The following is a 24458-nucleotide window of genomic DNA, read 5'->3' as shown; positions in this document are numbered from 1 at the left end:
TTTAGGGGAGCATCTGTAACTGTTGTGGAGAAGAACCAGACAAAGCAGAGAGAATTCCTGGCTTGCCTGGGCCAGGCTCATACTCTTCGCATCCAGGGTTTATCTCTAATTCGCTGCCCCTGGCATGGGATGGAGGATTTTTGTGGGAGAGCAGAGGGCTGTAGGAGAATTGTACATCTCGTGCCCTGCATGTGAGTGTCTCCCCAGCACCCACTGCTCCCACCAGCCTGCTGGGGGCTCACACGTGGAGTGATGCTGCCTGAGACCATGCAGCAACTGAGGGCAAATGTCTAAAAGTGGCTGCCATGGCACCCACAAGAGCTGCTTGTGGGTGGAGCCTGGGACGGGGAGCGTTGTCTCTGCTGGCCTGTCACAGGGTGGAGGGGGAGGCCTTGCAGCCTCTGGGCTGCGTCTCCAACCGGGGCACAATGCCAAGGACGTCCTTTTAGTTTCATTTCTCGCAGACTGGCTAAGACGCCATTTCTGCAGCCATGGCAAAAGCTAGGGAAGAATTTGGAGGGGGTGCCAGCCTGGAGGATGAACTGAGCTGTCCCATCTGCCTGTGTCTGTACAGGAACCCAGTGTCACTGAGCTGCGGTCACAGCTTCTGCAAGCAGTGTGTCCAGAAGGCGCTCGGTGCCCAGCAGCAATCCAAGGCCCCTTATTCCTGCCCCATGTGCAAACTCCAGCTGGGGCCCATCCTGGAGCTACAGAAGAATTTCCAGCTGTGCAGCATTGTGGAGGCATTTCTGGCCACCACTTCCAAAGGACAACAGGGCAAGGGCTCTGCAGAGGAGAAGGAGTTAGTTCCCTGTGACTTCTGCCTGGATTGGTCCCAGCCAGCGGTGAAAACCTGCCTGATCTGCGATGCATCTTTGTGCCAGGCCCATCTGAACAAACACAACTCCAAGGCTTCCCAGCGGGACCACATCCTGGTGGAGGTGGGCGCAGGCAGCGTGGCAGAGGAGAGGAGGTGCCTGGAGCACGGCAGGCTGCTGGAGTGCTACTGCCAGGACGAGGGGCAGTACATCTGCATGCTCTGCTCTATTGCGGGGTGCCACAAGGGCCACAGCATCATCACCCTGAAGGAGGCACATGACAAACAGCTGGTAAGGGGCTCTCCTCTCCCCACGGCCCCTGCAGGGTTTGCTCCAAACTCCTGACCTGGGGGAAGGGGGGAAGCCGCAGGAGGGGCAGTAAGGCTTTCACTGAGGAATGGGGACAGGGTGGGGCGGGGGGGGGGGGGTGGCGAGGGCAGGCAGGCAGCAGCTCAGGGCATTTCATATCTGCCCCAGCGGGGACTGGAATTTACTTTTCATTTCCTCCATTGTGTTGCCAGAGCCGCCTGGCAGGCTAAGCAGAGGGAGAGGAGCAGAGAAAGGTGTTTGGGGCTGACCGGGACAAGGGTGGGTAAATCCTGCAGTGTGTGCTGACGTGGGCGCGCGTGCGGAAGAGCGAGCGAGAGGCAGGCGCAGGGCTCTGCTGTCCCACAACGCTGAAGTGCACGCCCATCGTGTGCGGCCCCAGGCAACTGCAAACTGCCACTCACCAGGGTGTTCCTGGCTGGGATTAAGAAGTATTCCTGCAGGGATTAAGGAGTCTCTTCTTCCACAGAGCCTCGGAGACCTCACCACTGCTGAACTTTGGGTTGGGAAACAGGTTTTCCCGCTCGAGGCCCTTCCCTCTGGCTCCCTCCTCCTTCTGCCCTAAGTTTTGTGGAGCCAGCGTCCCAGCGGGCAGAGACATGGGGCCTCGATGTCCCTGCCTTTGAGGCCAGCCGCTGTCCTCAAAATGCTCCAAAATCAGCTGAGACTGAGGGGATAAAATGCATTTGCTATGCTCACTCACTGCCTTGCGTTTGAAATTTCTGGGCTCAATTTAGAGCCCAAGCAAAACACCCTGCAGCAACCCAGTGCGTAGGCAGGAAATGTCTGGCTCGCTCTGGACCTCAGGACAGGTCACAGCCTCCTCGGGTATTAGCAGGAAGCATCCTTTGCAGTTATATGTATCGCAAAGTAACTTTCTCCCCCAAGTTACATATAAAAAATTCAGGGCTGCCAAACAGAAGTGGGCTGTGTAGGGTAAGTAGCCATTTCCTTCATCCTTGGAGCTGGTAAAGAAACGGGAATCTGGCAGCTGTGTCTGCTGCGGCCATTCATGGGTGCTCAAGGTGTGAAAACACTGCTGGAGGCTGCTAGGAGCAACCAGAACCATTCAGATGCTGTCTATTCTAATCCCTGAAGAACAAGGTTTAACGTCCCCTCTGAAATGTGTTATTGTGCAGTATAACAGCACTCGATGATCGTGGTATCCATTAAAATGAACAGCTGGGTGAGTAAGTACCGCTGTTTTGCTGATCTTCAGAAAAGATGGTTGCTTATTACCTTATCCTCAGATCCCACAGCTGCTGACAGATGTGAAAACTAAGGATTTGGATCACATTAGGCACATGTGAAGATTCTGGCAGGAACAGAGCTTTAACAGATAAAGTGAGATTTATTAATTTAAAGTGAAATTTACTTATTCAAAGGGAAAGTTGTTTATTAACCTACCACATACAAAGTTACACATATATAAAAATTAAACATTGATTTGAAAGATTTCAACATCATATCAGTTTTCCCATTATGCACTATCTTTATGAGGAGGCAAATGAATGCAGTTTATTATAGGGCTTACTGGTGAAAGCAGGCAGGTGGAAGGTGCCCGTGCCATTTCACCAGCTCCAGAAACTGCCAGTCTGGTTTAAAGCTACCCGTGCTGCTTCCCTGCTATGAAGTTCAATGCTGTCTTTCCTTCTGCTAGGGTGAACTCTCGAACATCGTGGGGTGGCTGCAGGAACGTAAAAGTGCTTTAGTGACCGCCCTAGAAGAGCTTCAGAAAAGTGAGAATCAGCTCAAGGTTGGTATCCAGATTGTCGCTAATTCAGAGCATCTTCCCTCCACAATTTCTAGGAAATAAGTGATGGAAACTATACTGTTAGAAGCAGATGAATAGAAAGAGATATAGTCCAAAGCAGGGAAAACACTGGTGTAAGAAACTGCCAGAACCAAGCTGTCTCACAGCCTCCCAGCATAGCTCCACAGGAGGAACCAGCTGGGAGACTCCACCATTTATTGTGGTTGCACGGACCAGGTTGCAGCACTGGCAGACCACAGATTGTACATATCATTATATATTTTTAATGTTTTCTATCTGTTAAATAAAAGAAAAACAATTTGAGTCTACAAGTGGGCTTTTCAGTGTGTACTGATACAGTTCTCACATTGCTAGCTGAATTTTAGCTGATTTTGTTACTATAGCACAATAATTTTCATAACCCTCTGTTTAATCAGATATTCTAAGCGAATGCGTATTGTCTGCTTCCTTCTAAAGCCAGTGCAAAGGATAGATACAATCCTAATTAATAAACAGAGGCACTAAGCTGAAGTGTTGGGTTCCTGAGCCAGTGCACCATTTTCTTATCTGTTCATTTAGACCAATACGAAAACAGTGACTTCTCAGCTGCAAAAGCTGTTTGAAGAGATGAAGACAGAGATGATTCAGAAAGAGAAGAAGATCCTGACTGACATTCGATCCAATGAGAAAAAACAACTGGCAGACATTACCAAAGTGAAGAAGGAAATGGAACAGAGGAGAGATGAGGCTGCACAGCATCTTCAGTCTTTGCAGAAGATGAGAGAGCAAACAGATATTTTCATCTTCTTCAAAGTAAGCAGCGGTATTCTGCTTTTCTTCATCAATATGCCTATTTCTCAGCCAGCTGCCCTTTCTGGTAATCACACTAACAATTTTTTTTCCTTTTTTTTTTGCCAATCCTATTTGTAGGAATTTAAACTGGCCATGGACAGGTATGTTCCACCTGAAAACACTTGTTTTCTTCTTTGAAAAAATATGGTGTTGATAACTGGGATCAAACCCCACTGCCTGTGCCCCTCTGTCCTGGCACCCTATGCTGCAAAGCTGCTCCCTATTCCAGCCGAGCCAGAGGGTACCACGTCCACACAATTAACGAGGATGGAGAGATATCTGGCTGCCGTTCCAGTGGTCCCTTTAAGTTTCAGTTTCCTTGGCAGCTACACGGTTGCTGGATTCTGATGAAAACCACTGGCTTTTATTACCAGAAAAACGTTTTTATCAGAGGTGAAGCCCATAGGGTTCAGTTTACAGCAACACTCTCTTGGCTGTGTATTGGTGACACTCCTGCACGTAGGTCACAGTGAACAGCCTTTGGCTGCAGAGGTAGCTGGCTCATTTCCCACTGATTTTTGCTTCTGCTTGTGGACAAGCTTAATAGCTAGACAGATTTATTATCCCTTCTCTCACAGGTGATACATTTAATTTATAACTTATCACTTCCTAATTGATGCCTGGGTGTCAGCTGTAATTCAATGGTGCAAAACCACACCAACAGTAAGTTACAGATCCACAAGAGATTTTGCTGCAACACTAAACTCCCCAGCCACATGAAGGGCTAGCTCAAACATCTAGCTGGATTTTAAGATGTCATCTCTGTAACTTGTACAAATTAAAGCTGAGTTTGAACTTGGATTGTAAGGATAACTTTGAATCACCGTGTACCTAGGGGCTATACTGGCAGCAGCACAGTCCATTACTCACAGCTGTGCTGCAAGTCAAAATCTAGCCTGTGGGATCAAAGTCATTTTCCAGAAGCCTGGACACCATTTAATATGTTTGGCATTTTCTTTCTATCACAACGGCAGTTGTGCTAGAACAGTAAGAGCCTGCCTGCAGCAGGTCAAAGCACTATTTGCACAAGGGTATTAGCAAAACGCCTCCCCCTTTCTCATTTTCAGCATTTGAAAGTTGCCATCTAGGTTTGGTAAGCGAAAGGCATTGCCAAGTAAATAACAATATATAACAATTGCAACTCACTTAACCTTATCAGATGGCCATTTACCTGATACTTCATGTTGCCAAAGCACCCTCCTCTTTGTAGAGTCCTTCCTAACGAAGGAGTTTGTTAACTTTCTAATGCTAAATGGTTTTCCTTGGTGAAATGACTGCCTGCACCCTAGGATTGCGAGTCAGAATTTCAGCAGCAGGAGCATGGATGTGGTGGTAGTGCAGATGGATCAGGCCAGGATCAACCACTGCCGACACCTGATGTGGGACTTCATGAGTCACCAGGACTCGCTGCTGCAAGGCGTGCACAGTGAGTGATCTGCCCCGGCCCGCCAGCCACGCACCACTGACCCCGAGCGGAAAACAGCAAGCCATGGGGTTCAGTGAGCCAGGCTGACGGCTGCCGAACGCTGGCTCCTTTATATGGGGTGTGTGCATGGCCTTGAGGGGCTGATGATTCGGATGGGATCTTGGCGGTGTTGGAGAGGGGAGGGCAAAGGGGGCAGAAAGACTGTTTCTGGGGATAACAAGAAAAAGGTCTGCCCCTAACCAGCGTAAGGCCAGCTTCTCCTCTGTCTGATGTGGTTTCCTGCTCCCACCTACCTCCCGAGCCTTTAGGTGCTCAATCATGCTTTTGAGAAACGTCTTCTTCGTTTGCCCACCCCCATCCCCACCTAGTTTATCCCCGACCATGAGATCCAGGGGCACAGTACCACATACCAAACTTGAATGCATTGCCAGCTTTGTAAAACATTCTTCTCCATCTTTCTTAGGTGAACTCACCAACCAAATTAAGTGGAACAGGTAAATCCTTTTCTTTACTTACAAAATGTTCCCTGCAAATTTCTCCAACAGTTGTTCATTTAAGGACTGTGTGTCCTGTGCTCCTCTGCTTCAGCCAAGCAGAGTCTACAAGGCTGTCCTTCATCTCAAAAGAGGGGGTCAGATCTATTCACGTCTCTTATTTCGTTATTAACAAGATGCGATTTGTGTTTTATGAGGCACTAACATTCAACACTGTTTCTTTACAGTGGGGCTTCAGATACCGGTACCTCTTCAAACTGTAAGTGTTCAAAAATAGTAGTTACTCCTCAGGACTCTGGCCTGGGGCTGTGAGTCTTGCAGAGAAAATCCCTCACCTAAAAATGTGAGCAGCATTTTGTTGCATGCATCTCCTCTCCTTGCCAGAGGTGAGACCAGTAGGAGAGCAGCCTCAGGGCACAGTTCTCAAAATCTGCAGTGGGCAGAAATCTCTGGGAACTCACCAGAGAAATCAGTTATCTTCAGCCTGAGGGTTTGCTTCAGTGCTCAGTAAAAGCCTGAGCCTGCTCCGAGGAAAGACCCTGGAGGGGTTCCCACCAGCTGAGCAGGAGCTGGAGCAAACCCAGTGCCTGAAAAGATTCCCAGACAAATCCAAATGCTACAGGAGATCTTAAATCTGTAGACCGTATTTCTCTTCAGATAGCACTAGTCCAATGCTCAAATCGATTTCTGCTGGGTACAGTGGTGCATCTTTTCTACAAGCTTTTCTGAAGAAAACTTATTTAGAAGTTATTTGAAAGATTTTTTATATTTTTTAATTGCTGCAACTAAAGTTCATTTTGCAAACAAGTTTTTCTTAATTCATAAATTCAAAATAAAATCCTACTTTCTTCACCACTTTTTAATTTTTGGAGGGGAACAATACTCTCTTCTGACAAGCATTTCTTAGGGACAGGTTAATGGTAAAATTTTACTTTGGAAAGGATGTGTTTGAGAACAGCTGTTCAGTGGGGGGGTTGAAGACAATGTAGTCTTGCCCTAAATGCAAACATATTTGTTTTACCAGACACATTTGAAAAACCAGAAAAAAAGTTTTCTTTTTCCAATAATTCATGTAGCTGATAATGGATGGAGAGCACAAGAGGCATGTGATGCAGGTAAGCGATTAAATGGAGTTTTAATTACGGAGTGCAGCTTAACAATACAGTTGCTTTCATTTAACATAATGCCAGCCTCAAATCTAGAGGTATATTTTTAAATCGCTGTACATGGCCATTTATGTGTCTTGTGAGCTCACTCTTCTACAGACATATTAATGTCTGTGTTCTATACAGAACCAGACAGTTACTCAAAACAGGGGAGGGAGAAGAAACATTTTTTCTGAGGCAATGCAAAGCTGTACTTGGAAGCACCTTGTCAAATGTTATTAGCATAGCAATAAAATATTACTTTATTATTACAGTAAGTGAAGCTTCTCCAGCTTGTGTATTCCTACGGCACAAAAGCCACGGGAAGGGTCAGCGAACTTCAGAATGGCAGATGTGAACGAAGTGTTTTGTCTACGTATTCCCAGAAGTAGGGGAGAGATGAAAAAAAGAAGTCAGAACTGAGATGGAAAGAAAAAGTTAAATATTGTCAAAAATGTCCTCTAATAATGGGGACCTGCCAAGTGTCTTTGCCTCCCCTGCATACCTGCTATTAAAAGCAATTCTGTAGCATATGCAAATTTAGAAAAGAAGTGCTAAGAATTAACACGAACATAAGAAAATCTCCAGCTGCTGCTGGCTTCCAAACTGTGGACTATATCATCTCATGGTACTAATGATACTTGTGTACTATTAATTGCAGTAACTGTGTTGTCATTATGTGGTTGGATAACGAAATAAATGGCTATAGATACAGATAAGCAAGGCTGGCTGATTTCATACCATCACCAGGAATTGATTATTGAGAGCATTGTTTGTGGATGGCTGCAGTAGAAAGCTGTTCAGGACCGTGCCACAGATTTGGATTATCACATTTAACACAAGTGATCTTTGTAGCAAAGAATTAATTATCTTTGTATGAAACCAGCTTAGTCAGCCCCTAAGCCACATTTTAACACTTCTCCTACAGAGTGCTCAAAGAGCCATGCAAAATACCACGGTCAGCAGCGTATGAAGATGCTTCACTGGCCACATCTCTGTGTGTACAGATGTTCTCTTCTGATCAAGCACGTGCTGTGCTTTCCAGATGTAGCCATTATTGCACATGTCAACTCCACAAAGGGATTTCACAGACACTGCCAGGCAGATAGGCTCACTCTTTGTTGCTGTGGGCTGCTCTGTGCCTAGCTGTGGTTCAGATCCAACACGTAGGTTCACAACCTGGGTGTTTCTTCTCCAAATGATAAAAATATTCTACTGCAAACCAGGGTTGCCAGCATAAACATTTTTAAGAAATAAAGGCTAAGTTCTGGGTGCTTCTATATAAATTAGGATTCATGGCTACAACTCTATTCTGTCACTTGTAATAATCAACATATACCTAACTGCAGGGATTAAAAACAATAAACTCGGGAAAATCCATCTCAGATATAGAGTAACGTCTCCCTTCGTGGTTTAAATGGACTTGCCAAGCTGTAATGGATCTGCAGCCCTTGCTCTGCTGCACACATCAATTGTCAGCATAACAGAAAGTGCATGGCCAAATTTTGGGAGCTCAGCAGTAGCTCAAGGTGACTTTGCAAATATTCCCTACTGCTTGAAGCCAGCAAGACACGAAGGACAGCTGCTCTCAGCCACTCAAATAAGGCAAAAGAAATGAGCCTGTCCTTCGGCACTTTTATTACCGGGGCATCTCTCTGGCTGCCAGGTAGTTACTGCTTTCACCCCAGGTGAAGAAGCCGTGAGCAGCCAATGCTGTTCAGTGCTGCTGCTGCAGACAGCAAGTTACTGCACTGCTGCAGATCACTACAGAGAGCGAGAGATTTATTCAAGCACGTTATTTTAAGTAACTTCCTCTCCCCCCATCTCACAGCGCATCCCACGTTGACTACACTTGGGAAATGTCAGCACCTCTGTAGCCCCTTCTGAAATATCAGTTTAGCATAACACGGGTCACAGCGAAACCCATGTTAAAAATGTGTATTCCCATTCCTCCAGCCACAGGCTGCCGTGGGAGAACTGGAGCACAGCTCTCCCCCTCGCCAGCAGAGGGAAAGGGCAGCTGGTAGCAGGGTGCTGAGCAATTCCTGCACTCCCAGGCAGCGGCCCTCACCAGCACGTTTCTGGATATATGGCTACCCTCTTGCCTGCAAGCAATTCTCATTTTTTTAACACCATTTCTGACAGTCTTGGAGAAGATATGATGATACTTTCTTTCTCCAGGGAGAATGAGGTACTGACTTCACCTTACCTCCAATGCCAGCTGTAAGCTCCCTGAATCTCTGAGCCCCTGGCAGAATTGTCTGTGACCCATTTAGAGAAGGGTCCTTCCAGAAACCTTCACTGCAGATGACCATCCATTTCTTATGAATGGAGTCACATTCACAAGAGGCTTTCAGAAGGGCTGGGAGCAGCCGAGAAGCGAGTATGTCTGCAGCAGGCTGGGTAAAGGCCATTCATGCTTTAAGGAAGAGCTCTGCAGCCCTCACTAGACAGTTGTAACGCTGCCTTTGAAGCGTTGATCACAGATAATACAGTATCGCACTAAGATTAAAGTACCTAGTATAACTAAACCCCAGGACCAATGGGACTTCTTGACCAAAACAAAGACAGTAATTCTCGGGATGGAACTTGCCTAGCATCTAATCTGGAGGGAAAAGTGCATGTAGCTTTTCACTGCTAGGCTTATCGGACTCGAATTTGTGGCCAATGTAAACACCTGCCAAAACAGAGCAGAAGAATAGTGACTCTATTGTAAGCAAAATTAATGTGATTCAGGAGATCTATTCAGGAGATAAGGACTTTATAATTGCTGCTATATGGCAAAAGCAAAGGATTTCATTTCAAGTAGATTGGGAAAAATACATTTTTTAATACTGCTGCAGGCTCACAAAGCTTTTGGATGAAAATTAGTATCTAGGAGGGTAGATTTTCTGAGTTAGATACTAAGCTGATGGTGCAGTTTATTTCCCCCATACATTTGCCTGCTATAGTATTAGCAAAGATAGAGTCCTCTGATTTTGAGACTTGTCTTATTTTTAATATTCCACGCATTAGCCTTGAGGAAGCAAAGAGAGGTGAAAGACTAGATGAAAGCAATGTAAGAAAATACACTGGAGTCCAGCAATTATTTAACTGAGCCTTCTAACCCACAACACCACCCTGAAAATATTAACACTTAATTAGTTTTTGACTCTAGGAGACAATATTGGACCATGGCATACACTGAAAGTGTAGCAATTCTGCACAGATATGTGTGCAGAACACTCTTTCTTGATAGCAATGTAATTGTGAGATATGTAGTCCTGAGATATGGACAGAGCTTATTTCTTTTTGATATCTTTATGGCTTAAGTATGCTGATTACCTAAGGACTCTGATCCATTGCATCTTTCATTATTTATTATGCGCCTTCCCTCCACCCACTTCATTTTTACTTGGCATTTTTCTCATCCTTGATGGAAACCTTTAGAGGGGAGGAGAGTGTAGCAGCTGATTTTATGGCTCTTTTTTTGCTTTTGCCAAGCGTTGCATGATGTGGCTGAATTTATAATCAAATGTATAAATAAAATGCATTTCAAAAGCTAGGACAGGCCTCTTTCTGTTACTTAGTCTGATGGACTTTCTAAGTAAGTCAGACATGCCACATCTAGACCTTTATGTGTCTGGCACTAGGGCCTTCTAGGACCAGCAGGTTAGCCACCAAACCCCGGGGATACCGCCTTGATTTTGCACGCAGGAAACCGTGGGAGGTCTTGAGGAAGGTTGTCCTAAGGCCCCTGATTGCTCCCGCCAAAGGCTCAAGTTCAGGAATCTCAGGGTAACTTAACATTGCTTCTGTTTTGTGCCTATTTTGCTTTACACTATTAATGTTTGTCTGAGTGGCCAGACAAGCTGCCTGCATGGGGAGGCAGGTTTGTACGAGCTTGGATATGCAGACAGCTCTCAGTCTCTGGGCAGCAAGCTAGGCAGTTCCCATCTTCTCCATCTCCAAACTTCATGCAACATTTTGCAAATGCAGGCCCGAATCTCAGTGGATGGCAAGTTGCACAGAGAAGGAAGGACAAGGAGAGAAAATAACACATGTTTTTAGCTGCTTTCACCATAGCCCACCCGTCCTGACACGGAGCTGTACGGCTGGTGGGACCGAGGCAGTGGGCAGGGAGGTAGTAGGAGGACACAACTGAAAGCAGGAGGCTCCTTACACAAGGGTGGGAGCCAGGTGGCATAAACCAGCTGAGAGTTGGGGGAAATCAGAGGGTGCCTTTATCTGCTGAGTGATAAAGCAGAACTGGAAGCCTGGAGAGGACTGAGAAGAACCAGAGCGAGGCATTGCACAGGGGTTTTACTGACAGAGCAGAGAGGGACGGCAACACCGTCCCGTGCAGCCCATAGAACTCTTTGCCAAGCGGACCAGGGCACAGCGGGGCTGTACAAGAGCTGCCAGGCAAGAGGCGAGGCGGGAGGGCTTCCCCAGCTGCAGTGCGCAGGCTGCCCAGGAGTATGTGCCCGGTGGAACAAAACGGAGTGTTTTTCAAGATTATTTTGTAGTCTGAGAAACTGGTCTCTGGAGATTTGATATCATAATGATGATGGGGCAACCTGGAGAACCAGAGGCAGCAGGTTTGACAGGCAGACTGAGTGGGATGGGCAGATGGCACATGCTAGCGTTTGTGTGTCAGCAAGCCTCAGCTCACCATTCCTTGGCAGGAGATTCTGGAGCGTGAGGAGCCCAGAGGCACATTTCTCCAAGGCCAAAGGTTCCCTTAGCACAGAAATATATTAACCATAAAACTTAATATACCTTGAGAAGAGGAAAGCAGTTGACAGTTAAACGATTTACTTATATTAAATATTTACTTGTTTTTTCCCCCCACATTTTAGAAAATCAGTGTACAATAAAAAGAAAAAAACCCTAATAATAGCAGTGATTCAGAAAAAAAATAATGCTTGGGAATTTTTTAATATCATGTTCTTTATTTGCACTCCAAGAAGATATTATTTCCCTGTCTCTTCCACGAAGACATGATGTATTTGGTGATCCAAGTTGTTCCACAGCCAATGGCTCTAGAATGACAATGAAAATGCTTTAACGCACATTGCTTGGTTTTGTGGTTCCTTACTGGGTTTCTGTACAGTCCCTACACAGAAGGCTCCTCTTAATGCTTTTGCCATAGATGTCACTCCTCACAAGGATTTGCTCTGGTAGTCTTGGAGTCACCATATACTTCAAACTCAATTAAAACTCCTGTGGAAGTCCCTAAGAGGATTGGGAAGTCAAAGCTACTGGTACTTTTGACGGTGGGTAGCCAGGGGAGAGGGAAGGAGCTCTTTTATTCCTTTGCAACTTGTGTGGTCTAGTTACCATGACATCTAGTTAAACCCTTGTGGAGAGGGTAAATGTTTACTATTGGAAATATTCTGTATTTCTACAGCAAGATTTATAACATTTGCCTAACACAAAAGACACGAGCATGGATTCTGCAGGCTTGAAGTTGGTCTCACTTTCTCCGACCACATATTGATGGGCTTTTTGGCAGCTCGAGGTTCCACCTGAAATGCAAATATTAGGCAATGTGTGATTTCAGGGGATGTCTGCTTTTCTGTGCAAATGGTGAAGGTAAGGCAGATGGGGCTGGGTATGGCCCCTCTGACCTTGATCTTCCAGCCCAGAGGTAAAGAGTACTGAACAAAGAAATAGTATTTTTCAATACCAACATTGTCAAAGGTCCTCTGTCCTTCCCAGCTGGAAGTACCTTCCAGACAGATCTGGACAGTGGAGAAAACAACACTGAGGGATATTAAAAGACTATTTTTTATGAATACTAGTGGTACGTCAAAGCAAGATGAGGCCATTTTGTCAGAAATTGTTAGAGTATCCCTATCTGTGACAGCCATGGAAAGTTTAAGGTCACTTTACCTCAAGTTACCAACACATAATTAATCGTTCAACTTAAAAGTGTGAGTGCGACTTAATTAACTGAAACGGGGATTCTTCACTAGAGTTCCTCTGTTTTTTTGTTTCAGGGTGGTTGTTTTTCTGGGGTAAGGAGCAGAACAAGTGAGTCACACTCTGCACCAGGCTTTTCAGGCCGCTCATAATTCAGAACACACTTTGAATTAATTAGAAAGTAAAAACCGAAGCATTAGGGCGGGCAGCTGGCAGGGCAGGGCAGGGCAGGCCAAGCCCAACCAAGCCAAGCCAAGCCAAGCCAAGCCAGGCCCGGCTCCCGACCCCCCCCCCCCCCCCGCGGCCTCCTGGGGCGGTCCGGGCCGGCGCTCCCCGGCCGACGATGGGCGGGCTCCGCGCTGCGCCGAGGGGCGCGGCGGGGGCGGCTCTGCCCTCCCCTGCCCGCCGCTCCCGGCCCCCTCGCGGGGAGGCGGGGGGCGAGGCGTAGGGCCGGGCCGGGCCGGCGCTTGCCGAGCCGGCGGGAGCTGCGGAGGTCGGTCGGTGGGTCCCGCCCGCCCGAGGTCTGCCCGGAGCGGCCGGCGGCCCCGCGGTGAGTGGGCGCCTCAGCGGCGCTGTGAGGCGAGGGAGGCCGGCGTGGCGGGTGCGGACCGGCATGGGGGAACGGGCGGGGGAAGGGACGGGCAGGGCGGCGGGCAGCGGGGTGCAGGTGGGTAGTGGCAGCGGGGTCTTGCTGTGGGCCCGGCTCGGCTCTCCAAGGGGGGCTGCTGCTCACAACTCCACTTTATGGAGCGGCTCGCAAGACGGTGCCTCAAAGTAAGAGAGGAAAGTAGAAAATGAAAGCCAGGGGGCCAGGAGGAGAGTGCTCGCTGCTGAGGTGGAGAGTGTCAGCTCGCCGGAGGGGCTGGGTGTGAAAGAAGTGTTGAGATGAGAGGATGAAACTGAATGTTGTATTAAAAACACTACAACTTCCATTTCACTATCCTGGAAACTTAAATGTTGGTTGGCTTCCAAAGTGATATACAGGCTCTCAGCAAAAATCTGCAATTTCAGGAGTATAAAAAGTGTGTGGATTTCTTCTTGCTATATGTTCTTCTTGCAGATTTTAATTTTTTTAAAAACCAATTTTTTAAGTGCTCCCTTATCCAGTGCAAACCCTGTGTGTGGCTTTCCGTTCAGAGCGGGACGGGGCTCTTGCACAACTCTCTGCCATGTACATGCAGCCCACCGCTGCTGCTCCCCTCCCAGCTGCGGGGCCGGGGGGAGCAGGCAGCGTGGCGTGGGCTGGCAGCCACTGCCCAAGGAAATGCCTTTGGGGCAGCACTTCCTCCACCCGTCCTCACTGCCTGAGCACAGCTCTTCAGTGTTTTACCTTCGCTAGCTAACGGTAAGGGCAAGAGGAGGGTCCTAACGTAGAAATGACTTGCTGAAAATACTTAGCAAACTCTCTGTAACAAATCCGGTTCGGATGGAAACTGATGGAGTACTGTGTGAGGCTGCAGCCAGCTATCTTCAAGAGGGATCCGTTTCAGACATGGCAGGGCAGTGTAACCGTCACACTCGATCTACAGCTGCTTTCTCAGAGGGGAGCCGACTTTCCTGGAAGGGCTGGCTGCGAGCGGGGTCACCGACTTCTATGGGACCTTCCCCAAAGAGGCTGGGGACTGTGCAAGGCCAGTGGGCAGCTTCACTGCTGCTGCCGCTCAGGCGAACTAACATTTGAAGGAGGAGGAGATCGAATATTTCACACAAGCAAGGTTTTATTGTCTGGCTTTGCAGATTTTCCCGCTTGAGTTAATGGCTGGTGATTACCGTGCCAACAGTAAGGTAGCTCTGTTCCCAAATGTGTTGCTTAAACGTGATAAATGCGGTATGTCGTTTTACAGTTCTTAGTAAGATTTCAGTTTTCGTATGATTTTAAGTCTCTTGTTGAAATAAATGTTTGTAGCTTGAATGTTTTGTTGGAGGATGTTAAAGATTTTGTTAAAAATCTGAATTTTCTCCCAAGGTACATACAATGCTATTCCAGTGCCTATCTCGGTGTTATCATGGCAATATTGAATTTCCTTGTTGCTCCGCAACAGTTAAGAGATTATTTGGAAAAGGCTGTTGTCCAACAAGAGTAAGGACAAAGATTTAGTTATTACAAAATGTTGTGATATGCTTTTCTTTTATATTCTTAGGGTGAGATTTTCCGAGGACCCAGAGGTAGTAGCCCAACTCCGATTCAGTTCATGTGGAACTTGGATTTCTGATCCCCCTGCTTTTCCTTTACATCTCTTCAATAATTTTTCATGTCTCTTTAGATTATGTGTTTATGCATTAGTATTTAAATGCATTTAACTTCTCATGGCCAGCAAGTGGGTACGTGAGGGTGGGTAGTGATCATGTACAGTGACGACTCATGCACATGAAATTTAGAAAAATAATCTGGAAAACTGAGATCAGTGTCATAGAAAGAACACTCTTGATTTTGTCTCTACTCTCAAATGCTCACATCTTAAGTTTAAGCTTGTAATACATTATTTCAGCAGGTGAGTGAGCTTCACAATCCATTATTCTCTTACTGTCAAGGTGACTGTGATCTGCAACAGAAAAATGAAGTCTGAGCCAGCAAGGCCCTGTGCTGCAGGTAGTGTTTCCCCAAAGACAGATGCTAGCTCACCTCTGCCATGTTACGGGATCAGTAAGAAAGGCCCAGATGGAATCCAGAAACAGTCTGTAAAAGTCATCAGATCTCAAAAATGTAGTACCTTCCCATATCTTTATTTTACGGCAGTCACTTGATAACAGAGAGATACTGGAAATGTCCTCAGTTCTGTGTGGTAGTCTTTTTCTTTGTACCTTAAGTAAAGCTTTGTGGCAATCAGACATCCCCTGAAGATCTTATTCAGGCCAAAAGGAGCTGATAAAAGTGAATTTGAGGCATACAGATGAGTTGTACGTAAATAGGAGCTTTCAAAACAAAAATGACAGTTTTTTAACCTTTCCAAGTTAAATATACAGAATGTCTTTCAGCATACTGAACCAAAGGGTGTTTTGTTTTTTTTTAAAAAAAACAAAATCCAGTTTTACTAGGCAAGCTTGGGCTAAACAGTTACAAAAATAATACAGAGCAATGCTTTCAGGCAGAAAAGGGTGAAACAGGTGTTGGAAATTGTGTCATTTCCTAGCGTCCTGACATCGCGAGAGGCAGTGACTATGTGATGAAAGGCCCTTTTCAAGCCACGTAGACAAAGCTGTCATGCAGGTCAACACAAAGATCCAGTATATGTCCAGAGCTTAGCAGCCAAAAAGATTTTTACTTAGAACATTTCTCTACTGTCTAGACACGACCAAAAAACCCGGGTATCACCTACTATGCAGATATTTTACAGCACTGTGCGGAACTAAACTGAACTATCTGGGTTTCGTGTTGGAGTTTCCTGGCACATTAAGAAAAACTCCCAGGTTTGAGTGAGCTGTCTACAAGTCCTGGATGAGGGAGAGGGTAATCAGAAGGATTTTCATCACTAAAATCTTTACTAAAATCTCAGAAAACAAACTCATTCAGGTAATTTGCTACACATAAAAAGTAGTCTGGGGGTGAATTTTTCCCCTAGCTTTTACAGTATTGATTTGCTGAGCTTTGGGTGAAAAGCTTTTTTATTTGCAACTCTGTGCTTGTGAAATGAATAAAACTGCTTGAGCAAATACAACTACAGAATGCACTTATGCAGAGTACTGCGGACATATGCTTTTGTACGCTATGTTAACTTCATTCTCACTGTGTAGTATTTGCTTTTTTATAAGTGCTATAAATAATCCCTGAGCGGACTTTGCAATACTGTACAGGTGGGTGAGATTAGATATCTGGAAGGTAGGGATGGGTGCTCCTCCAAGCGTGATCACTATGTGATCTTGAGTATGTCACTTCTTGAAGTACACGTTTCCTCATTGTAAAGATCCTAATTCTTCATAATGCTCTTCTGAGCTTATAGTTACCTAAAACACAATAAAGGTACTGACCTGGAAGTCATTAGCCAAGCGAAGTTCGTCATTATAAGGTGTATATAGGTATGTGATACAGTAATTCTGCATGGCCAGGAGGCTGTAAGATAGAAGTTTGGAATAATCAAGAAGGCAGGTAGGCAAAACTGAAGCTTTCTTCTCTTTCCTTCCAGTGTACTAAGGGATTGACTTGTATAACAAGACCAAATATGGAGACAAATAAATACATTTGAAAATTTACCCCTAAAAATATATATGTATTAAAGTTCTGGGTGGACTAATCTTTGGATCCAGAACTCTCAGTTCTCCAATTATAAGGACCAGGACCAAAAGAAGGACATAGATACCAGAAATAGGACTTGAGTTCAAACTATGGAATTTTCCACTTAGGTCTCACCTAACCCAGCAGTGTTCATTTTTTTTCCTTTTTTTTTTTTTGAATTGTGACTTTCCCTGAGCTGCTCCTCTGTCTGTGTGCAGAACAGCAGCCACAAAGAGGCGTGTTCTCCCTAGTTGTGCTTAGAGCTATTTTTATCTTTCTGGTTTCCCGACCACCCTGCAGACCCCATGCATGGTTCAGATGAATTAAGCATAGAGTTGGAGATATGGGAGTATGGAACAGGGTAGGAGCTGGAGAAAAGCATTGATGCCTTGCTAGAAATACCTGGTAGATGTGGAGAATGAGAGGTAGGTATTCATAAAGTATCTCGCACAGAGCGTGAGACCTGGCAATGCTGTTTAGTCTGCCCCGGCATGTAACAGAGCATGAGTTGTACAGGTGATAACAGGAAGGCATACGTCCCCCACCTTATGCAGAAAATCTATCCCTGCTGATGCCATCGTGCTATTCAGTTTTGGAGCCAGGGAGTTCTCTGATCAAAACAGAGCTCCCTTTCAGTAGCAGTCCAGTGGCAGGCTGGCAAAGAGTGAGCTGTGTTTGGTTATTTGAAAGGATGCAGGAGCTTACCCACCAGAGAGGCACTCACTGTTTATGGGTTTGTAGTGAATGAAAACACCTTTTGGGAGTCCCGGCATGGAGCAGAAGATAAAATGCGAACCCCTGCCTCTGGTATTTTTTGTTGGTTATCTATCAGCATCTGTCCCATGTGTTGACTTTAGATAGCCCTCTGCATGCTCTAGCCTGGTAGCTCTAGGGAGAAGTGTGCTACAGTGTAAGGTGGAAGAGTTGGATTACTCCGGTTGAATTGCTTTCTAATTGGAAGGCTGTTCTAGAAATCTCTGAATATTTTTATCTGGAAAGAGAAGCCAGTCTAAACATTAAGTATTGTAGCTGCCTCTACTCTCACGTGGGTTCCTTTGATGTGGTTAGGATCATTTGCTTAGGCTGTTTTAAGACAGTAGGTACTTGGGTTGATACTGTCTTTCTAGCTAGAAGAACTGAAGGCAGTTCATCTCTGAGCTAGCAGACTGCTGGAGGCATGGCTGTGTGTAAACCATTATATAGGGCTGATGCACGGCACTTTGGATACCTCCATATGACAGCATCAAACCTGGGATGGAAGCATGGAAGTCGTACACTCCAGCCAGCTAGACCGAGGTCTAAAAGAAGACATTTCCTCTCTGCATAGCTCTAGGATCAGTGCCTTGTAATGGGCTGACTGCAGGGGAAACGGGTAGTTTAAGCACCACGCTTAAACTCACTTCTGTCACCTCTCCCCTTGTATGTTTTTGAGAGACTTACACTGAAGTGAATAGTAGCAGTGAATGTTTTATAGCTACTTGTGAAATGTTGACTAAGTGAACAAATTTTGAGATGGACTCTTCAGTGGCATCCTCAGCATGGCCAGCTCCAATACTGATTTGGTAATTAATTCAGTCGTAAACAGTGCATAGAACATTAGTTTGGTTGATGTTTGCACTGCACAGAGAAGGTGTAATTAGCACATAAGGGGGGTGTTGTTATTAGCACACCAGGACTTCAAGGCAGTGTTTGAAAGGGAAGCCTGAGAGTTGGATTTTTCAGGGTTCTGCTGCTGTCTGTGGCCTTGAATCCACTGTAGCACCAGGCGAATGGGTTTCCAGCTGAAATGTAACTTCAACGTACTAGTAGTAGCAGTTATTGTGGCTAAAAGAGAGTTTTCTGGAGGATTCTGGATGTTGTCTGGAAACCGAGAGTGCTGTATGAATGCTGGTAATCACTGTTGGTATCATCAAGTTTCATTAGGGCTTGTCTCGTCAAGGCTGTGCTCTTTCACATTCAGGCAACATGTTTCCAGTATTAAATGTGCTTTGATATAATCACCTTGTTTTACTGTTTGTAGGCAGCCTGTACTAGAGCAAGTGTTCTGGCAGAAGTGTTCCGCCTACATTATGTTGTGCCCATTAATATGTTTTCCACTTGTGTGTATTGTTTTGGTCAGATGTAATTTACTTGAAAAACAGCTTTTATAAAGTGTGAAGAGCATTCCTTGCAATGTCTCATTGGCTGAAATAAAGCCACTGGGTAAAGATTGCACCTCCTTAGGTAAAAAATCTTTACAATATTTGGCAGGTGTAATCACTGCATTTAAAAAAAACCCAACCCATAAATAAGATTTAGACCAAGCTGTGCAATGCTAGAGATCTACTAATTGTAGTTAATTTTCAGCAACTGAATTGAAGTGACTGTTGGACTACAATAAACCCTGTGTCTATCTTTGCATGGTGGAACAGGCTGCAGATAGTGATTTTATCAAGGAAGCCTCCCAGAGAGACAGTGCTGCTGCATTCTTTTCCATTTCACAACATTGCCAGCAGTGGGTTTATTCTACGGGATATCAGCCTGCTAGGGAAGGTGATTCCTTGCTTAACAGGCATAAAATGGGGAGGCTTTTTCCAAGTTTGCTTGGAAATTGCTTTCTCTGTGCTTAATTAAGTCTTTTAGCCCTTGCTTTTCATAAATACTGTATTCACTCCATTAAAAAGTCTCATGTAGCGCATTCAGTTATGTTTTAATGGAAATGGTCCTTCTTTGTGTTTTTAGGGAGCCCTTGAGATGGCAGCAATGGCAGAATTCAACAACGTTCGTTCAGTGGCTGAAATGCCAGAAGGAGACGATGCTAAACGTAGTTTCCATCACAGAATGTTCTTGGAACCCCAAGAGAAGAAGAGGAGCATGAAGGCTCTGGTGGTTAAGCAAGCAAAGAAAACTTGCAGCTGCACTCCAGCCAAAGTTAAAGACTATGTTTTCAGTTTCTTTCCTGTCTTGCAGTGGCTTCCTAAATACAAGCTAAGAGAGTACCTACTGGGAGACATAATGTCTGGTGTGATTGTGGGTGTCTTACTAGTCCCACAGTCAATTGCCTATTCTCTCTTGGCTGGGCAGGAGCCTATTTATGGCCTTTATACATCCTTTTTTGCTAGCATTATTTATTTCATATTTGGAACCTCCCGCCACATCTCAGTTGGCATCTTCGGTGTGATTTGCCTGATGGTGGGACAAGTGGTGGATCGTGAAATACAGAGAGCTGGCTATGACTTAGAGCCAGCTGCGCTCAGTGTCCTCACAGATACAGCAGCATATGTAAACACCACCATTTTGCCTGTGAATCAGACATCGCAGAAGCTGCTCTGTGATAAAAGCTGCTATGCAATTACAGTGGGAGCCACCATGACCTTCATAGCTGGAGTTTATCAGGTAAGAGGAGGTGGACAAACAGGTATTCTGTGGAAATAGTTATAATTCTTCTTTAGGTGATTGTCCATGTGAACAGCCTGCTGGGCTTGCACGTGTCCTCAATCTGCGTCCCAGGGAAGTGGACGCAGGGAGGCCTGGAGGTCTCCAGTTACTGTTGTGCAAGAAACGGCTCTGTGTCCTCTCCTTATTTTTAACAGCATTTTGTGCTTGCATTGCTACTTTGTTGGGGGACTGTAAGGACCTGCACGTAACCACCTGCTGCTCTCACACAATCTGCTCACCACCTTCCTCACTGTGGCCTGAAGCTTTTTGTTGTTGTTGTTCTGGGTTTTTTTGTTTTTTGCTGGCTTATAGCTTAGGCCTTCATTGGGCCAAAATGTGGTGTGGCAGCTTTTAATTCCAGACTTCAGTCATTTGCCTTTTCTTTTATCAAAAAATAATCTGGATGGTAAAAGTATCTCCGGTTTCTTTTTATTTGTCACTGTGCTTGTAAAACTTTGCTGTTTGCCCATTCAAAGCCAAAAAAATGCCCTTGTATGAAAAGGACACTGCTGAGATGATAAAATATATTTGAAATAAAACTTCTTAATTATTACCATATTAAAATGTATTACTCAACAATATTTTACCACTCCGTCTCTACTTCCTAGAATTCACTGCTTGCTGAAATTAAAGCAGATTTCTTTGTTTTTAGAGTGTCATGCATTAACCAGAATGGATTTAGTTTTAACGGTACTGCAGAGCTGTGGTATTTCAGTTTGTGAGTTCACATTCATTTGTTCCTACAGTGACCTCCAGGGCGATAGCTAATCAAACTGTAGAGAAGAGGAAAAGAAAACATACCTGTGATACTCTAAAACACCTGGGACTTTTTCTTGTACTGCAAATTAGTGTTGAGTAATTTCAGAAATATTCTGGGCCTCCTGAGGTACACTGGATTTTGTGTTTCATCACTGTAGGATGAACGCAGTTTTGGAGTTGTGAATTGCGCTTAATGTTCTTTGCAAGAACAAGTACAATTAAGTTTCTTTATATGAAGAAGTCAGATTGCTTTATCTTAAGTCCCTCTGAATGTTAGGCATATTCTACTTGCTGTCTCTCTGCCTGCTAACCAATAGGTCTTCACACCCTCAAATATTTTTTTTGTTGGAAGCTCCAACCAAAATCACATACTCCTTGTATCAGAAACTTTACAATCAAATCACAAAAAGCAAGCTTGCTCACACCAGTTGCCTACCGCATAACTAGGTAAGGCAATTATTGCTAATGTTTTACATCTAGAAAAACCTTGAATTAACTTAATTACCAAGGTTGCGAGGGAGCCTTTTTTAGAGCTTGGGTCTGAGCCCATGTCCAGTCAAGTCCAGGTCCCAAACCTGCCTTCTCTTCAGTAATGCTTTGTGGTGGTTCTGAAGTTTCCAGCCATGATCCTAGCCTTTTTTATTTTGCCTTAACTACCTAGCAGGATATATCGAATTGATGCTACTTAAAGTTTAATACCTGTAAGTTCTGGCCTGCAGTCTTCAGATAACAGTGTAGACAGCCCTGTTGTCTAGCTCAGGGAATTAAAAGGTTTCTAGCAAATGCTGTGAGAAGGTTCATGCTCCATTTGGCATGAAGGTTGATGGGGAGAAAGGGGCATTTACCAGGTGCGAAGATGCATGTGTAGGGTAGGTATCCATAAAACCAGTCATTCCCATAAGAGAGCACCAAGGATTTGTCCATTCAACTAGCATTAATGAAAATGAATGACAAGACACTTTAAAAAATTATCTCTGTAAAATCTGCATCACAAGAGTTTGCAGCTCATGTACTTTCTGAATCACATGCACCAAACTTTATGCAGTTCAAAGGACAGCTGTTATGCCATAAGCTATATTTTTATTGCAGGTTGTGAGCTCAAGTGTAAGGCAAAGACAACCAAAAAGGTTTTGGATCGCTGCAAAGTTCACAGACATTATTTCTCATTATTGAGAGAGAAATGGCAGAAGTAGCCAGTATTTCAAATGCTTGTTTCCCTAGGTTTCTTTGCCCGCTAGGGCAACTAGGAGTTACAACTGAACCGATGAGCAAACAACAAACACAGGTTCAGAGTACGAAGACCCCCAAAAAAGCCTGCTCTGTGTTAGAAATGCATTTCCTCTAAGTGCGGTGTACCAGGAGCAGCTGAATGCTGGAGACTGTTTTCTCCGTGCTCAGACCATGCCTTGTCCTCCAGGGCCATGCAGTGTTTTTTTTTTATCTCACCTCCCTCCAGAGTCCCACAGTGATGACATCTGTAAGATTTGTGTCCTAATCTGTTGTGTGTGGTTGATTCCTTCCAGGTGGCCATGGGTTTCTTTCAAGTGGGCTTTGTCTCAGTGTACCTCTCCGATTCGTTGCTGAGTGGATTTGTCACGGGTGCCTCCTTTACCATCGTAACCTCACAAGCCAAGTACCTCCTGGGCCTAGACATTCCACGGAGCAGTGGCATCGGCTCCCTCATAGCCACATGGATAAACATCTTCAGAAACATACACAAGACCAACATCTGTGATCTCATCACTAGCTTCTTGTGCTTTCTTGTACTTATCCCAACCAAAGAGCTTAATGAACATTTTAAATCCAGGCTCAAGGCTCCAATACCAGTTGAACTAGTCGTGATTGTGGCAGCTACTCTGGCATCTCACTTTGGGAAGCTGAGAGAGACTTACGGCTCAAGCGTTGCTGGACACATCCCAACTGGGTTTCTGCCACCCCGCCCTCCAGACTGGAACCTGATTCCTAATGTGGCTTTGGATGCTATCCCCATAGCTATTATTGGCTTTGCCATCACTGTTTCCCTCTCAGAAATGTTTGCCAAGAAGCATGGTTACTCTGTGAAGGCCAACCAGGAGATGTATGCCATTGGCTTCTGCAACATCATTCCCTCTTTCTTCCATTGCTTCATAACAAGCGCAGCTCTTGCCAAGACTCTTGTCAAAGAGTCCACAGGCTGTAGGACACAAATGTCTGGCATGGTGACTAGTTTGGTAATCCTATTAGTTCTTCTTGTGATTGCACCTTTATTTTATTCCCTTCAGAAATGTGTCCTTGCTGTCATAACTATTGTAAACCTCAGAGGAGCCCTGCGGAAGTTCAAGGACCTGCCAAAAATGTGGCATTTGAGCAGAGTGGACACAGTGATCTGGCTAGTTACTATGGCAGCCTCAGCACTCATCAGTACTGAGATTGGTCTTTTGGTTGGTGTTTGCTTCTCTATGCTCTGCGTCATTTTCCGAACTCAGAGACCAGAGGCACCGCTGCTTGGCTGGGTGGCAGAGTCTGAAACGTATGAATCCCTGTCTGCTTACAAGAACTTGCAGACCAAGCCAGGAATCGTGGTGTTCCGTTTTGAAGCACCCCTCTACTACATCAACAAAGAGTGCTTTAAATCCACCCTGTACAAGCAAACTGGGGTCAACCCAGTCTGGGTGAAGGCAGCAAAGAAAAAGGCAGCAAAAAGAATGCTTAGAGAGAAAGAGGTGGATTCTGGTGGCAACCAGACCAGCATCTCCATGGATTTTGTCTCTGAATCTCTGGGGTTTCACACAATAGTGATTGACTGTTGTGCAGTACAGTTTCTGGACACGGCAGGAATACGCACGCTCAAAGAAGTCTGCAAGGACTACAGGGAGATAGGTGTCCAGGTGCTACTGGCCCAGTGCAATCCTTCAGTGAGGAGTTCCCTGATCCGAGGAGAATTCTTTAAAGAGGGGGAGGACCACCTTCTCTTCCACAGTGTGCACCAGGCTGTGGACTTCGCGTTGGGTGCACAGGGGCACAGTGGGACCAGTGCTTCTAAGAACTAGTTGTGGAAAGGGAGCAAGCTGGAACAAAGCCTGGGAAAAAAATGGCTGTGGGTCTGTATGTCTATGCAATATATATGCACTCAGATAAAAAGAGGCAGAGTTGTTTTTAACACAGTGGTTACTATGCAGTCTGTTTTGATGCTTTAAATTTGCCTGCTGGGTATAGTGATTCAATAGGTGGTACTGAATGAAGGCAATTCTTAACTTGGTTATGGCCAATCTGTGAATTTAAGAGTTTTCATATGGTTTTTCATCTTATTTCTCATCTCTGTTGAACTTTCCATGTCTCAGTTCCCTTCTGAGTTTTGATATCAGCATTGA

General features: G+C 45.2%; 2 protein-coding genes across 4 annotated transcripts; both read left to right on the top strand.

Moving 5' to 3' along the window:
• Nucleotides 1-448: 448 nt before the first annotated feature.
• Nucleotides 449-7534, top strand: LOC143173682 (E3 ubiquitin/ISG15 ligase TRIM25-like). Of its 2 annotated transcripts, none has more exons than XM_076363876.1 (9): nt 449-1109; nt 2806-2901; nt 3478-3711; nt 3829-3851; nt 5040-5176; nt 5640-5670; nt 5898-5929; nt 6747-6785; nt 7091-7534. In XM_076363876.1, the coding sequence occupies exons 1-9, from the start codon at nt 492-494 to the stop codon at nt 7171-7173; spliced, it is 1293 nt and encodes a 430-aa protein (XP_076219991.1). In that variant the 5' UTR covers nt 449-491; the 3' UTR covers nt 7174-7534. The 2 variants fall into 2 exon arrangements, with proteins under 2 accessions (XP_076219991.1, XP_076219992.1); XM_076363877.1 differs by having other exon boundaries at nt 6695-6785; nt 7091-7140.
• A 5661-nt stretch (nt 7535-13195) lies between these two features.
• LOC143173679 (sulfate transporter-like) lies at nt 13196-24247 on the top strand. Of its 2 annotated transcripts, none has more exons than XM_076363871.1 (3): nt 13196-13272; nt 19654-20307; nt 22632-24247. In XM_076363871.1, exons 2-3 carry the CDS (start codon nt 19666-19668, stop codon nt 24135-24137), a joined length of 2148 nt encoding a protein of 715 aa, XP_076219986.1. In that variant the 5' UTR covers nt 13196-13272; nt 19654-19665; the 3' UTR covers nt 24138-24247. The 2 variants fall into 2 exon arrangements, with proteins under 2 accessions (XP_076219986.1, XP_076219985.1); XM_076363870.1 differs by lacking the exon at nt 13196-13272 and adding an exon at nt 14447-14550.
• The last annotated feature ends 211 nt before the right edge of the window (nt 24248-24458 follow it).

Source organism: Aptenodytes patagonicus, unplaced genomic scaffold (genome assembly GCF_965638725.1).
Source record: "Aptenodytes patagonicus unplaced genomic scaffold, bAptPat1.pri.cur scaffold_185, whole genome shotgun sequence".
NCBI classification, from domain to species: Eukaryota; Metazoa; Chordata; class Aves; order Sphenisciformes; family Spheniscidae; genus Aptenodytes; species Aptenodytes patagonicus.
Note: the sequence above shows the minus strand (reverse complement) of the source record. Positions and strands in the feature narration are given on the sequence as shown.

Bases quoted from the DNA above. Each gene is read 5' to 3' on its own strand.
- LOC143173682 (XM_076363876.1), top strand. From the start codon at position 492: ATGGCAAAAGCTAGGGAAGAATTTGGAGGGGGTGCCAGCCTGGAGGAT. The intron at 2,902-3,477 runs GTTGGTATCCAG...CTGTTCATTTAG, and splicing joins AAAGTGAGAATCAGCTCAAG to ACCAATACGAAAACAGTGAC. The intron at 3,712-3,828 runs GTAAGCAGCGGT...TCCTATTTGTAG, and splicing joins ATATTTTCATCTTCTTCAAA to GAATTTAAACTGGCCATGGA.
- LOC143173679 (XM_076363870.1), top strand. From the start codon at position 14,524: ATGTGTTGCTTAAACGTGATAAATGCG. The intron at 14,551-19,653 runs GTATGTCGTTTT...TTGTGTTTTTAG, and splicing joins GCTTAAACGTGATAAATGCG to GGAGCCCTTGAGATGGCAGC. The intron at 20,308-22,631 runs GTAAGAGGAGGT...GATTCCTTCCAG, and splicing joins TCATAGCTGGAGTTTATCAG to GTGGCCATGGGTTTCTTTCA.